Raw genomic sequence first — 15,761 nt, forward strand, 5'->3', positions numbered from 1 at the left:
AAACCCTGTCTCTACTAAAAAAAAATACAAAAAAACTAGCCGGGCGTGGTGGTGGGCGCCTATAGTCCCAGCTACTCCAGAGGCTGAGGCAGGAGAATGGCGTGAACCCGGGAGGCAGAGCTTGCAGTGAGCCGAGATTGCGCCACTGCACTCCAGCCTGGGCGACACAGCGAGACTCCGTCTCAAAAAAATAAATAAAATAAAAATTGATGATGATGATGATGATGATGGAACATATATCAAGCACTTACAGTCAGGCATTCCTGCTTTATCTCACTTGATCGTCATCCTAAGTCCAGGGGGTACGTTTTGTTACAGATAAGAGATTTAGCAGACTTTCTGCCTCAAAGTTTCCAAGCTAGTTACTGACAGTATGGGTTTGAACCTAGGCTTTCTGACTACACTCAGTAAACTACTGTTACACTTCCTCCTCCCTCCATCAAGTTATTTAACCTGTCCACAACCCAATAGCTTTATCTCTAAAATAGTCATTGAACTATTCAATGTTCAGGTGAAGGCAGAGGAGGCATGAGCTTTAAAGGAGTCCATCTACACTTCAGCTTCCCGATTCCAGGGAAATGAAGTCTTTCTCTTTTGGGGTGGAAAGAGCAGGTATCGACAGTATTTCCCAAGGAAGCTGCCTCACTTTGAAAAAATGAATCACTGACAGTGTTCAGTATCAAATCTAGTTTTAATCTCTTATAACAAGTCATCTTTTCTTCCCACCTACACCCAACTGCGCCTGGTGGTACAGTGAGAGTGATAGCCGCCTCTCTTTCCCTGGAGTCTGAGGTATTGGCAACAGCTGTCGCCCACTGCTGAGAGGACTTAGGGCCCAGCAGAAGTCAAGGGCCATTAGTGCCCTGCAGCTGCAGGGATAGCCTCACTTCAGGTGGGGATGGGGTAGGATGGGGACAGGATGGGGCCTAGGAAAAGAAGAAGGGTACAGGAGGCTTCCTGACTGCAGAAGTTTCCTGTTTGTCTGAAGGCAGGAAATAGGAGCTAATGGAGTCTAAGACCAAAGGTTATCTTTTAAATAGAGCATAGGACCGGGGAAACTGGAACCTCACTAGCCACTGATAGCTTCCAGCGCCACCTGGGTGAGGGAAAAGGCGCAGAAATGCAAAGTGAAAGGTTCAGGGCTAGCCAAGCAGGCCCGCCTTCTCCCCGCCGACAGCGTGCAGGGGGAAGGCCACCGTGGGATGGTGCTCTGGAACCTGGACTCTCTTCACTCAGCCTTCTTGGACACTCGGCCCATCTTGGTGCGGATGTTTCGTAGGAGGAAGAAGGCAGCTGTGCTGGCTGCACAAATCACTTCAGCCACCCAGAAGGCTGTGCTCCAGCTGTAGTGCTTGGCAATGGTGCTGAAGGGCAGCCCAGCCAGAAAGCCGCCCACTGTCAGGGGAAGGGGATGAACATAAGCCAGTGGTGCTAGCTCCAGCTTCTCACTGGTTTATATGCAAAGCACGGGTGGGGGTGAGGGAGAGACTCTAGAAGGTAACACTTACCATTGGCCATGAGTCCCACAATGGCGTGGGAGGTGCCACACAAGCTGGGAGGGGCACTCTCGTTGGCTATGACTCCAAACAGGGCAATGGGACCATACGAGGAGAAACCAAATACAGCTCCCAATACCAGGATCCAGAGCTGCCAAGGGCAGAGTGGAGTGGCATTCAGAGTTGGAAAGCTGACCTGCCTGCCCACCCCTGCCAAAGCGAGGAAGAAGGCTTGGTCCCCAGGAACAAACAGTAGTCATAAAGGGACAGTAAGTTAGTGACCCTTTCCCTCCCACTCCCCAACACAATTGACAGTACAGAGCTAGAGTAGTAGATGCCACATTGAGCAAACCCAGGGACCTAGGTGGGCAAGGAAAGGAGGTACAGAAGTCATCCCTCCGAGCTAGAGGCTGTCCTCAGGATTCACACAAACTGGACTGGCTAGGGGTAAGGCAAAGGGGTAGGACAAAGGTAAGACAGACCAGGAGAAAAACCAGAGATATCTGTAAGGCACCTCATGCTCTGTAAAGCCTGTGAGCTCTGCGAGAGGGTGAAGAGCCGGAGTCCAGAAAGCAACGTCCTAGAGGAGCACAGGGAAGAAAAGAAAACCAGGCCCAGAGTGGAGGAGGAGAACCCAGACACAGAGAGGAACGGTCCAATCAGAACTGAAAAGGGAATCTGAGAGGCAAAGAAAAGACTGGCCCAGGCTAGAGCCAGGAGAGGAAGAGAGTCAGTGGCCCTTGCTTTCTCTCCTTGTGCCCTGCCGTGAGCCAGGCCTTTCTTAATTACCTTGGGGGAGTCACTGGTCACTGTTACCCGGAAGAGGTACATGGACACTGTCATGCCAGCCATCATGAACAGCAACAGGCCATGGCGAGGGTTCCCGTAGATGGACAGTCCCGCCTATGGATACAGTCCCGGCAATGTCACACCCTCAGAACAGGGCAGAGAACCCCCATCCCTGGACTCTGATACAGCAGGGCCTCTGCTGACAGGTCTTTGGCAATCCCACCTCAGTTCTTGGCCCTGGGCAGCTCTGGGAGGCCCTGGGACCTGCTCATTACATTCTGAGGCCAAACTCCACAACATCCCTTCCTCCCCCATGGGGCAGGTCTAGGACACGTGCTGGGGAGTGCACCTAGTCTGTTCCCAGCCCATTTTCCTGGGGCTGTGGAGAAACCTATAGCTAAGTTAAGAAATATTCTGGCTGTCCTTCACATCAGTTAAAATTCTCCCAAGAGCCTTACCTCCACAACTGTAGGAAAGCTAAGACCAGCCTGGAATCATTCCCTCCTCACCCAGTCTAAACCAGCAGATGCCAACCTGCCTGTGCCCTGGGACTCCCATCTCTCAAGTGCCTGTCCCAGCCATGCTGTGAAGACTGAAAGGGACCCTTCTCCTTCCTGTCCCTTCTGCCCGCTCACCTTTGCCATGGCCCGGTCTGACAGGTAGCCAGCTGCGATGCTGCCTACAAGGCCCCCAACTTCCAGGGCACTCATGTAGGAGCTACCTGCAGTGGGGAGTTGTGGTAGGAAGAGGGAAGGGAAGGGTGGGAGGGTGTTACACATTGGGGTTGTCCCACAATGGCTTAAACCTGGAGAGGTACAGGGTTCCCATGGGTGACTGGCCATAGCTGCCTGAGTAGTGGCCGACCTCAAGGAACGAATAAAGAGGATAAAGGGAAGCAAGGCCTGAATTTCCATCCCCTGCATTGGTTCCTGTTCCTTATGCCCACCCTTGTCCCCATGCTCATCTTACCTACAAGGGCTGACTGTCCTTTCTCCTGGATAAGGAAGAACTGGCCCCAGTCAGTACAGCAGGTCTTTACTCCAAACACCACAAGGTAACCAGTGGAGAGCACCCACAGGTAAGGGGACAGCAGCAGCTCCTGTAGGGTGCTCTCCTCCTTCAAGGAGCCTGGAGGTAGGAAGAGGCTGGGTGTCAGGCTCTGCCCTGACTGCTCTCCCCAACCTGAGCCCCCAACATTCATTAACCAGTTACAGGGGCAGAGTCCATCTGCACAGCCAGGATCAGCGTGAAGGGTATTCCCTCACCCCACTGCCCTCCTCTCCCCTTCTCCGCTGCAAGCTCAATGAATGAAAGAGAAACAGGACCAGGGAGGACCAAGCCACTTAAGGACCAAGCTCAATGAATGAAAGACAAACAGGATCAAATAGGCCCAAGCCACTAAAGCTCATGATTCTATCTATCCAGGACAGGGAAGTCTGTGCTGCTGTGAGGAAAGGCCAGAAAATAACGTGAGTCACAGCTCTTGCTGGCTCTGCCACTTGTCCAGTACTTAACTGCCTCTTGGGATGGAGTCTTTCTTTCTTTCTTTCTTTCTTTCTTTCTTTCTTTTTCTTCCTTTCTTTTTCTTCCCTCCCTTCCTCCCTCCCTCCCTCCCTCCCTCCCTCCCTCTCTCTCTCTCTTTCTTTCTTTCTTTCTTTCTTTCTTTCAGATGGAGTCTCGCTCTGTCACCCAGGCTGGAGTGCAGTGGCCAGATCTCAGCTCACTGCAAGCTCCGCCTCCCGGGTTTACGCCATTCTCCTGCCTCAGCCTCCCGAGTGGCTGGGACTACAGGCGCCCACCACCTCACCCGACTAGGTTTTTGTATTTTTTAGTAGAGACGGGGTTTCAGCGGGTTAGCCAGGATGGTCTCGATCTCCTGACCTCATGATCCGCCCGTCTCGGCCTCCCAAAGTGCTGGGATTACAGGCTTGAGCCACCGCGCCCGGCCATGGGATGGAGTTTTGTCCACTCCCCATGCAGCCTTCGTTACCACTCCTTCCCCCACATCCACTGACTAGCATAGGACCAGGCAAACGCCTAGTCTTCAACAAAAATCTGCCTGCTGAATGAGTGCCCCAGTTGGCTTGGGTGAGGGCTTACCCTTCTTGCCCTTAGAGGGTGTAGGGTCCAGGTTGCAGAGTCCAACATCAGCAGGTTCATTGTGGATGAGCAGAAGACAGAGGAAGGAGACAACCACACACAGTGCCCCAGACAGGGCCAGCGTGCTGCGCCAGCTGTAGCTCTGGGCGAGGACAGTTGCCAAGATAGGGCCCAGCCCTCCAGCCAGGTTCATGCTGGTTGACAGGATGGCCCACCAAGTGCCAAACTGAGATGGCTCAAACCACTGTGGGGCAGAGGGCAACAACACAGGTGTCCAGCCTACTGCCCATGTTGAGGGTGGGGTCAGGTGGGGCAGCCCTAGAAGCTCACATTACAGGGAGGAGGGAGAGGGCGCTTCTGTTTGGCAGGGCAGTTCCCTCCTCTGCCACCTGATCCCACCACTCTCAGCCTCCTAAAATATCTTGACAAGCAATAGGAGCTGGCCAGGAACTGCTCAGGAACCTGCTCTGGGTTGGGTATGGAGGTGGTGGGTAAGAAGGGGCACTCCCACATGCTGTTTAGGCATCCTCTATGACAATCCAAACAGGCTCTTTGGAAACACTCACCTTCCGCAGGACCTTCCCACATGGGGGCCAGCCCAGCCCCTGGGCCAGGCCATTAAGGAACCAGAGGGCAGCAAAGACAGGTACTGTGGAGCTCCAGGAAAAGAATATGTTGACCAGGCCAACCAGGAGCAGCCCAGAAGAGAAGAGCCAGCGAGCACTCATCTGGTCAGACAGCACTCCACTGACAAACTTGCTGATAGCATAAGCTGCTGACTGGCTGCTGGTGATGAGCCCTGCAGGGGAGGAGAGCAGAGAACAGTACATTTAGGGGTTAGGGACCAGGGGAGAAACACAGGAGCAATGGAAGAAGGCATGGGGTCAGGTGGGTAGGGGTGCCCAGTGGCGTGAGACAGGTTACTTCCCAGAGGAACAGGAGGAGGCTGCGCTGCAATCGGACACTCACTCATGGGGCCTACTACTTCTGCCACTTCTCCTGCCTCACCATCAGCACTAGCCCCAGACTGACCCATGATTCTCAGCTACAGTTGTCAGGGAACAAAAAGGGAGCAGGACATGGCAGCTCCCCATCCCTGGGATTTGCATATGGGATTTCCCACCTCACCCTGGATGCCAACCCCGGGCCTCTAGCAGTTCTGTTGCTCTACCACCCAACATGGGGCAAAGGGCTCAGGACTGGAGTCAGGGACCCTGTCCCTCCTGAAGGGTAGCATGCCAGGCCACATGAAATCATTGTGCCAACTTTTTAGTTCCCAGTGTTCACAGTGTCAGTAGCCAGCACTCACCCCGAAGCCTCCACATGCACCCAAACAGATGTGAAAACCATGCTCAGAAGCCCCTCAAACACTCTCAGAATAAACAGTGCCTCCAGGGGCATGCACACACACATCCACACACATCAAATAAGCAGCCCTCCTTAGCCCTGCATGCACCCACATCCATGGATCTCAGAGCCTCTTTATCTGGCACCTGGCCTCTACTGCGCAGACACTCCACCCACACGACATGCCCGTACACAAACACCCAGTGTCCCCAGGCCCACCACCCTGCTGTTTCAGGGCTCACCCAAATCATCCTTGTCCAAAGGGATCTCTTCCACCAATGATGGCATGACAAAGGAGAAGGTCTTGCGATTGAAGTAATACAGGCTGTAGCCCCCAAACATGGCCGAGAAGATCACAGCGCGATAATAGCCATAGCCCTGGGCTGCCATGGTAGAAAAGAGCAGGCCCTACCAGCCAAGACGCACAGCCTTTGACCACAGCTCCTGCTTGCCGCTCTCACAGTTCCCAGATCTGCTGAGTTGGGTTTTTTCTGCTCCCTCCTCCACCGAGCCTCCCAGGCTCCCTTTATAGCCACCTCCTGGACAATCATTAAGCCTGGGGAGGCTCCTAGGGGACCCAGTGTCCTGAGGGAGACAAGCAAACAAGAGATTACTGATCGCCAAACTGTAGGGGGTGGAGGAGGTCCCAGAAGGAGGCATGCCTGTGAGCCAGGCCAGCACCCTGTGTCCCCAGGATTTCTGCCTTTACCTCCTCTATCATGTCTGCTTGCCTGTGAAACCAGCTTTGATTAAAGGTTCAACCTAATTACTTTTGTCTGCATGAGCCCAGGGGAGGTAGGGGTGGGATGAGCAGAGATGCCCTCTCTAGCCCTGCTCCCTCAGTCACAGAACCTTCTCATTCATTCATGGAAGGTTTCTTAACTTACTAGTTGACAGGCACTGCACTTGGCACTAGGTTAGTTTCTACACCCACTCACCACCACCCCAGCAAAACACAAAGACACATATCCCGTCTACCCCACTTCTAAGCCTTCTAGAGAGGGCCTCAATCCATGGAACTCTCAATCCTTAGCACATAATATATGTAACTGTTTCCTACAGTTGCCCCCTGTAATTCTAAGCAAAGGGGACCTCCCCAGTTCAGGTCCCACGGTGTCACACAGAAAGCCCTGCTAAGCTCTGGTGGGGCCCCACAGAACTACCTCTGGGTCCCCATTACCCTGCGACGTCAGTCTGGGCTTCCTTCAGGCTGGCTAGGGGCTGCAGGGTCTGGTTTCCAACCTGGGGGACGTTGGCAGGGGCCGCAAGCAGAGGGACTGGGCAGCCCGTGGGCGGGAAGGCGCACAACCGTCCAGCCCAGGGCCCCGGCAACATGCCCCGGCTTTTCCGCTCAATTGGGAAAGCAACTGGAGCAGAAGGCGTAGGCGCACGCGCAGCGAGGGACCGCACATATTCCCCCGGAGGCCCCGCGCTTCTGGCACCCAGAGGCTCAGCCTGGTAGGGGAAGGCCAGGCGGCGGGCGGGGGAGGAGGAGAGGCGGCGGGCGGGGGAGGAGGAGAGGCGGCGGGCTCCTGGCACCTGCCCAGCCCCGTGTCCTCACGCTACTCAGGACACGCGATTGTGCGGCTGGGAACCACGGGGGCCGGGGGTGCAGGAGCTGGAGAGGTGCGGAGACCACAGGACTGGCGCCATAGAAAGGGGTCTTGTGCTGGTCAGGGGCAGCGCCTCGGTGCCCCCCAGACCCATGAATTGTCTTCGGAACTGCAGGAACAGCTCCGGGTCGTATCGGAAGTTGGGGTTCGCCAACAATGGATCCCCAAGACGTGAGAGCCCCGCCCTCAGGTAACGCCCCTCCCCCGCATACCGCCCCTACCTGAACAGAGGCGGGAGCCCGAATAGGACGGGGCGGGGCCAGCGAAGGCTGCGCATGCGCGACGGGCGGGGGCGTGGCCTTCTCTTGCTGCTTCGCTTGCGGGCAAGTGGAGTTCTCCGCCCCACATTCCGGGGACATCGACTTACTCCCTTCCGCCGGTCACGCTGCTCCTTGGACCAGCACAGCGCCCCTTAGGGGTTGGGCACGGCATGTCCAATTCTTAAGTGGTTGCATTCAGCAAACCATGTTTTTAGTGAGTGCCCTCCTCTACAAAATACATGGAACTCTAAGGTGGATAATCATTGTTCCCAAGTTGCTCACAGTCTGGGAAAGGTGTTGTAAGATAACACAGCATTTTTTTTCTTTCCTTTTTTTTTTTTTTGAGACGGAGTCTCGCTCTGTCGCCCAGGCTGGAGTGCAGTGGCCAGGATCTCAGCTCACTGCAAGCTCCGCCTCCCGGGTTTATGCCATTCTCCTGCCTCAGCCTCCCGAGTTTATGCCATTCTCCTGCCTCAGCCTCCCGAGTAGCTGGGACTACAGGCGCCCGCCACCTCGCCCGGCTAGTTTTTTTTTGTATTTTTTAGTAGAGACGGGGTTTCACGGTGTTAGCCAGGATGGTCTCGATCTCCTGACCTCGTGATCCGCCCGTCTCGGCTTCCCAAAGTGCTGGGATTACCGGCTTGAGCCACCACGCCCGGCCTAATTTTTGTATTTTTAATTGAGATAGGGCTTCACCATGTTGCCCACGCTGATCTCAAACTCCTGGCCTCAAGTAATCTGCCCGCCTCTGCCTCCCAAAGTGCTGGGATTACAGGCGTCAGGCACTGCACCCGGCCAGTCAGTTGTATTTTATAATGTGAAAAATATTGATAGATGCAGTCCCCATAAACAAAGGCTCTTCAGAGTCCTCAATAATCTTTAAGAAGGTAAAGTTGCCCGGCGTAGTGGCTCACACCTGTCATCCCAGCATTTTGAGAGGCTGAGGTGGGTGGATCACAAGTGGTCAGGAGTTCAAGAGCAGCCTGGCCAACATGGTGAAATCTTGTCTCTACTCAAAACACAAAAATTAGCTGGGCATGGTGGCATGAACCTGTAATCCCAGCTACTCAGGAGGCTAAGGCAGGAGAATGGCTTAAAGCTGGCGGAGGTTGCGGTGAGCAGAGATTGTGCCACTGCACTCCAGCCTGGGCAATAGAGCGAGACTCCATCTCAAAAAAAAAAAAAAAAAGGTAAAATTGTTCTGAGATCACTGGATTGAAATGCTCTTCCCTGAACTGCCTGCCATAAGCAAAAGTAATTTCTTTTTTTCTTCCTTCCCTCTTTCCTTCCTTTGTTTCTTTCTTTCTTTTTTTTTTTTTTGAGACACAGTCTTGCTCTGTCGCCCAGACTGGAGTGCAATGGCACGATCTCCGCTCACTGCAAGCTCTGCCTCCTGGGTTCACGTCATTCTCCTGCCTCAGCCTTCCGAGTAGCTGGGACTACAGGTGCCCGCCACCATGCCGGGCTAATTTTTTGTATTTTTAGTAGAGATGGGGTTTCACCGTGTTAGCCAGGATGGTCTCGATCTCCTGACCTTGTGATCCGCCCGCTTTGGCCTCCAAAGTGCTGGGATTACAGGCATGAACCATGCCCGGCCACCTTCCCCTCCCTCCCTCCCTTCTTTCTTTTCTTTCCTTTCTTTCTTTCTTCCCTTTCTTTCCTTTCTTTCTCGACTGACTTTCACTGTTGCCCAGGCTGGAGTAGTGGTGCAATCTCGGCTCACAACATCCACCTCCCAGATTCAAGAGATTCTCCTGCCTCAGCCTCCTGAGTAGCTAGGATTACAGGTACGTGCCACCATGCCTGGCTAATTTTTGTATTTTTAGTAGAGATGGGGTTTCACCAAGTTAGTCAGGCTGGTCTCAAACTCCTGACCTCAGGTGATCCACCCGCCTTGGCCTCCCAAACTGCTGGGATTACAGGCGTGAGCCACCATGCCTGGCCAGCTAATGTAATTTCTTTCTGAAGGAAGATAACATAATCCAAAACCTCAAATTATCTTTTTTTTTTTTTTTTGACAGTCTCACTTTGTCACCAAGGCTGGAGTACAGTGGTGCGATCTGGGCTCACTGCAAATTCTGCCTCCCAAGTTCAAGGGATTCTCCTGCCTCAGCAGGAGTCCCAAGTAGCTGAGACTATAGGTGTGCACCACAGTGCCCAGATAATTTTTGTATTTCTAGTAGAGACAGGGTTTTTCCATGTTGACCAGACTGGTCTTGAACTCCTGGCCTCTAGTGATCTGCCAGCTTCTGCTTCCCTAAGTGCTGGGATTACAGGTGTGAGCCGCCGTGCCCGGCCTTAGAGCTGAATAGATTTTAAAATAATTGTGATTGAGGCCAGGAGTTAGAGACCAGTCTGGGCAACAAAACATGATCTCTTAGAGATAAAAAATTTAAAAACTGAATGGGTGTGGTGGCATGTGCCTGTAGTTCCAGGGAGGTAGCAATCAGCAGGACTTGTTTTCCCAACCCTAGTCATGACCCTGGCCAGGACCCTGCTGGCTGGAGCAGGATGTGATAGAAACAAGGTACAGTGAAGAAGCCCGCCAAAATCAGCAGATGGTGACAAAAGTGACCTCTACTTGCCCTCACTGCTCATTCACATAAAGACACTCCCGGCTGGGCGCGGTGGCTCAAGCCTGTAATCCCAGCACTTTGGGAGGCCGAGACGGGCGGATCACGAGGTCAGGAGATCGAGACCATCCTGGCTAACATGGTGAAACCCCGTCTCTACTAAAAAATACAAAAAAAAAAACTAGCCGGGCGACATGGCAGGCGCCTGTAGTCCCAGCTGCTTGGGAGGCTGAGGCAGGAGAATGGCGTAAACCCAGGAGGCGGAGCTTGCAGTGAGCTGAGACCCGGCCACTGCACTCCAGCCTGGGCGGCAGAGCAAGACTCCGTCTCAAACAAAAAAAAAAAAAAAAAAAAAAAAAAAAAAAGACACTCCCACCAGCGCCATGACAGTGTACAAATTCCATGGCAACACGCCATGGCAACGACTTGAAAGTTACTATATATGGTTTCATACACTTCCTGCCCCTTTTCTAGAAAGCTAAATAACTCACCCTTAATTTGCAAGTAATTAAAAGTGGATATATACTTTAAAACACACACACACAGACACATGAAGTGGGTAGAAATACAGCTGCCAACAGCCCATATGCTGCTACTCTGGGCACACTGCGTGTGGGTTAACCTTGCTCTGCAAGGAGTAGCACCTTGCTGTTGCTGCTGTACTCTGCTGCTTCGATGAAGTTGCAAATTGCTTTCTTTTACCACCATATTGTCCTTGATTCTTTCCTGGGAGAAGCCAAGATCCCCTCGGCAAAGCTCCAATTTTGAGACTTGCCAGCTCTGTATCACCAGCTACTTGGAAGACTGGGTGGGCAGGAGGATCACTTGACCTCAGGAGTTTGAGGCTGCAGTGAGCCGTCTTTGAGACTTTGCACTACACCCAGGCTACAGAGCAAGACTCTGTTTAAAAAAACAAACAAGGCCGGGCGCGGTGGCTCAAGCCTGTAATCCCAGCACTTTGGGAGGCCGAGACGGGTGGATCACAAGGTCAGGAGATCGAGACCATCCTGGCGAACACAGTGAAACCCCGTCTCTACTAAAAATACAAAAAACTAGCCGGGCGAGGTGGCGGGCGCCTGTAGTCCCAGCTACTTGGGAGGCTGAGGCAGGAGAATGGCCTGAACCCAGGAGGCGGAGCTTGCAGTGAGCTGAGATCCGGCCACTGTACTCCAGCCTGGGCGACAGAGCGAGACTCCGTCTCAAAAAAAAAAAAAAAAAAAAAAAAACAAACAAAAGGCTGAGTGCAGAGGCTTATGCTGTAATCCTAGCACTTTTGGAGGCCAAAGTGGGCAGATCACCTGAGGTCAGGAGTTCGAGACCAGCCTGGCCAACATGGTGAAACCCCGTCTCTACTGAAAAAGATACAAAATTAGCAGAGCATGGTGGTGCATGCCTGTAATCCCAGCTACCCGGGAGGCAGAGGCAGAAGAATCGCTTGAACCCAGAAGGCAGAGGTTGCAGTGAACTGAGATCGTGCCATTGCACTCCATCTTGGGCAACAAGAGTGAAACTCCGTCTCAAAAAAAAAAAAAAAAAGATATGTATATAGGCCGGGCACGGTGGCTCACGCCTGTAATCCCAAGACTTTGGGAGGCTGAGGCAGGCAGATCACAAAGTCAGGAGATTGAGAACATTTTGGTCAACATGGTGAAACCCTGTCTCTACTAAAAATACAAAAATTAGCTGGGCATGGTAGTATGCACCTGTTAGCCTACTTACTCTGGAGGCTGAGGCAAGAGAATCGCTTGAACTCTGGTGGTGGAGGTTGCAGTGAGCCGAGATCGCGCCACTGCACTCCAGCCTGAGCAACAGAGCAAGACTCCGTCTCAAAAAAAAAAAAAGGAAGAAAATTAGAGATGGTATCAATATGGGAGAGGTAACTTGATAAATTAATACTGAGGAATTTATTTGGTAAAGGGGGATAATATCAATTTTGAAAGCTTAAGGAATTAACAGAAAAAATAAACATAAGAATAGGTCTTAATAATTAAAAAGTAACCACCAGAATAATCTCAGCTGTCATGCTTGGCTAATTTTTTATTTTTATTTTTTGTAGAGATGGGGGTCTCACTATGTTGCCCAGACTGGTCTGGAGCACTTGGGCTCAAGTGATCCTTTCATCTCAGCCTCCCATAGTGCTGGGATTATAGGCGTGAGCCACTACACCCAGCCATGTGAGAGTTTTAATTCCTCTACAGCCTCATCAATCAACAGTAGTTTTCTTTTTTCTTTTCTTTTCCTTTCTTTCTTTCTTTTTTTTTTTTTTTTTTGAGACAGAGTCTCACTCTGTTGCCAGGCTGGAGTATGGTGGTGTGATCTTGGCTCACTGCAACCTCCACCTCCTGGACTACAGGCACCCACCACCACGCCCAGCTAATTTTTGTGTTTTTAGTAGAGAAGGGGTTTCACTATATGTTGGCCAGGGTGGCCTCAAACTCCTGACCTCAAGTGATCCACCCACCTCAGCCTCCCAAAGTGCTGGGATTATAGGCATGAGCCACCGCATCCAGCCTGGTCTATAGTTTTCTTGCAGTGTCTGTCTGGCTTTGGTATCAGGGTAATTCTTGCTCATAGAATGAGTTAGGGATTATGTCCTCCTGTTCAATTTTAGGGAAGAATTTAAGAAGGATCAGTGTTTACTCTTCTTTAAATAGCCTAGGTAAGGCCAGGCATGGTGGCACATGCCTGTAATCCCAGCACTCTGGGAGGCTGAGGCAGGTGGATCACCTGAGGTCTAGAGTTCTAGACCAGCCTGGCCAACACGGTGAAACCCTGTCTCTACTAAAAATACAAAATTAACTGGGCATAGTGGCCCATGCCTGTAATCCCAGGTACTCAGGAGGCTGAGGCAGAAGAATCGTTGAATCCAGGAGGTAGAGGTTGTAGTGAGCCAAGATTGGGCCATTGCATGCTAGCCTGGGTGACAGATCGAGGTTCTGTCTCAAAAATAAATAAATAGGCTGGGCGCGTTGGCTCAAGCCTGTAATCCCAGCACTTTGGGAGGCCAAGACGGGCGGATCACGAGGTCAGGAGATCGAGACCATCCTGGCTAACACGGTGAAACCCTGTCTCTACTAAAAAATACAAAAATTTGTAGAGATGAGGTCTAGCTATGTTGTCCAGGCTGGTCTCAAGCTCCTGGCCTCAAGTGATCCTCCCACTCCTGCCTCCCCAAATGCTGGTATTACAGCCATGAATCATTGCACTTAGCCCCGCCTTTTTTTTTTAAGAGCACTTTTAGGTTCACAGCAAACTTGAGGGGAAAATATAGAGTTCCCGTATATTCGCTTCCTCCATACACTCCCAGCTACTCGGGAAGCTGAGGCAGGAGAATCACGTAAACCCGGGAGGCGGAGCTTGCAGTGAGCTGAGATCCGGCCACTGTACTCCAGCCCGGGCGACAGGGCGAGACTCCGTCTCAAAAAATAAATAAATAAATAAATAAATAATAAATAAATAAATAGCCTCAGTGACAGAGTAAGACCCTGTTTCAAAAGAAATGAAATGTATTTTTTCTTTCTTTCTTTTTTTTTTTTTTTGAGACAGTCTCGCTCTGTCTCTCGCTCTGTGGCCCAGGCTGGAGTGCAGTGGCTGGATCTCAGCTCACTCTCCGCCTCCCAGGTTTACGCCATTCTCCTGCCTCAGCCTCCCGTGTAGCTGGGACTACAGGCGCCCGCCACCTCGCCCGGCTAGTTTTTTGTATTTTTTAGTAGAGACGGGGTTTCACCGTGTTAGCCAGGATGGTCTCGATCTCCTGACCTCGTGATCCGCCCGTCTCGGCCTCCCAAAGTGCTGGGATTACAGGCTTGAGCTACCGCGCTTGGCCTTCTTTCTATGTTTTAATTAATTAATTATTTATTTTTGAGATGGAGTCTCGTTCTGTCCCCCAGGGTGGAGTGTAGTGGCCGGATCTCAGCTCACTGCAAGCTCTGCCTCCCGGGTTCACACCATTCTCCTGCCTCAGCCTCCAGAGTAGCTGGGACTACAGGCGCCCGCCACCTCGCCCGGCTAGTTTTTTGTATTTTTTTAGTAGAGACGGGGTTTCACTGAGTTAGCCAGGATGGTCTCGATATCCTGACCTCGTGATCCGCCCGTCTCGGCCTCCCAAAGTGCTGGGATTATAGGCTTGAGCCACCGCACCCGGCGCCCCCCCCCTTTTTTTTTTTTTTGAGACAGAGTTTTGCTCTTGTCGCCCAGGCAGGCTGGTCTCGAACTCTTGACCACAGGTGATCCGCCCTCCTCGGCCTCCCAGTGTTGGGATTACAGGCGTGAGCCACTGTGCTGGGCCTTTTTTTTTTTTTTTTTTAAGAGTCAGGATCGGCGGGCGCGGTGGCTCAAGCCTGTAATCCCAGCACTTTGGGAGGCCGAGACGGGCGGATCACGAGGTCAGGAGATCGAGACCATCCTGGCTAACATGGTGAAACCCCGTCTCTACTAAAAATACAAAAAAAAACTAGCCGGGCGAGGTGGCGGGCGCCTGTAGTCCCAGCTACTCGGGAGGCTGAGGCAGGAGAATGGCGTGAACCCGGGAGGCGGAGCTTGCAGTGAGCCGAGATTGCGCCACTGCACTCCAGTCTGGGCGACAGAGCGAGACTTTGCCTCAAAAAAAAAAAAAAAAAAAAAAAGAGTCAGGATCTCTCCCTCCCAGGCTGCAGTACAGTAGTACGATCACAGTTTACTGCACCTTTGACCTCCTGGTCTCAAGTGATCCTCCTGCCTCAGCCTCCTGAGTAGCTAGGACTACTATTTTTTGTAGAGATGAGGTCTAGCTATGTTGTCCAGGCTGGTCTCAAGCTCCTGGCCTCAAGTGATCCTCCCACTCCTGCCTCCCCAAATGCTGGTATTACAGCCATGAATCATTGCACTTAGCCCCGCCTTTTTTTTTAAGAGCACTTTTAGGTTCACCGCAAACTTGAGGGGAAAATATAGAGTTCCCGTATATTCGCTTCCTCCATACACTCACAGCTTCCCCCATGATAAACATTTCACACCAGAGGTCTACAGGTGTTACATCTTAGGAACCTACATTGACACATCATATTTGCCCCAAATCTACAGTTTCAGTTGTCTTGGTGTTGCACATTCCATAGGTTTTGACAAATGTATATGTACCCACCATTATGGTGTCATACAGAACTTTGGGTGATAATAAACTGTAAGTTCAGTGATTGTAACAAATGTACCACTCTGGGGGAGATCCAGTATGTGGGGACAGGAGGTATATGGCAACTCTGTACTTCCTGCTCAATTCTGCTTTCTGCTGTGAATCTGAAACTGTCTAAATGGCATCCAAAAAAAAAAAAAAAAAAAACCCAAAACTTCCACATTCAAAACGTATCTGACTTGTTCAACTTTTAGAGAAAAAAGACAACCTTCATGGTTATTGTTATTTTTTTTGAGACGAGTCTCTTTCTGTCACCCAGGCTGAAGTGCAGTGGCACGATCTCGGCTCACTGCAACCTCAGCCTCCCGGGTTCATTTGATTCTCCTGCCTCAGCCTCCCGAGTAGCTGGGAGGGACTACAGGCAGGTGCCACCACGCCCAGCTGACTTTTTGTATTTTTAGTAGAGACGGAGTTTCACC

The 15,761-nt window shown here is 51.8% G+C and overlaps 1 protein-coding gene across 5 annotated transcripts; it reads right to left on the reverse strand.

Moving 5' to 3' along the window:
• Positions 1-672: 672 nt before the first annotated feature.
• Positions 673-7,646, reverse strand: SLC37A4 (solute carrier family 37 member 4). 5 transcript variants are annotated; one of them, XM_033205394.1, is made up of 10 exons: positions 7,567-7,646; positions 5,975-6,317; positions 4,952-5,184; positions 4,386-4,629; positions 3,255-3,413; positions 2,921-3,006; positions 2,286-2,399; positions 2,011-2,076; positions 1,509-1,647; positions 673-1,395 (listed from the first exon to the last, which is right to left on the reverse strand). In XM_033205394.1, the coding sequence occupies exons 2-10, from the start codon at positions 6,120-6,122 to the stop codon at positions 1,229-1,231; spliced, it is 1,356 nt and encodes a 451-aa protein (XP_033061285.1). In that variant the 5' UTR covers positions 6,123-6,317; positions 7,567-7,646; the 3' UTR covers positions 673-1,228. The 5 variants fall into 5 exon arrangements, with proteins under 5 accessions (XP_033061285.1, XP_033061286.1, XP_033061287.1 ...); XM_033205395.1 differs by having other exon boundaries at positions 6,913-7,576; XM_033205396.1 differs by lacking the exon at positions 7,567-7,646 and adding an exon at positions 6,975-7,555.
• Positions 7,647-15,761: the final 8,115 nt, after the last annotated feature.

Source organism: Trachypithecus francoisi, unplaced genomic scaffold (genome assembly GCF_009764315.1).
Source record: "Trachypithecus francoisi isolate TF-2019V2 unplaced genomic scaffold, Tfra_2.0 Lachesis_group8, whole genome shotgun sequence".
NCBI classification, from domain to species: domain Eukaryota; kingdom Metazoa; phylum Chordata; class Mammalia; order Primates; family Cercopithecidae; genus Trachypithecus; species Trachypithecus francoisi.

Coding starts and splice junctions, on each gene's coding strand:
- SLC37A4 (XM_033205394.1), bottom strand. CDS start 6,122: ATGGCAGCCCAGGGCTATGGCTATTATCGCGCTGTGATCTTCTCGGCC. Junction 3,414..4,385: donor ACCCTCTAAGGGCAAGAAGG/GTAAGCCCTCAC, acceptor TCCTACCTCCAG/GCTCCTTGAAGGAGGAGAGC. Junction 2,400..2,920: donor CAGACCGGGCCATGGCAAAG/GTGAGCGGGCAG, acceptor CTGTATCCATAG/GCGGGACTGTCCATCTACGG.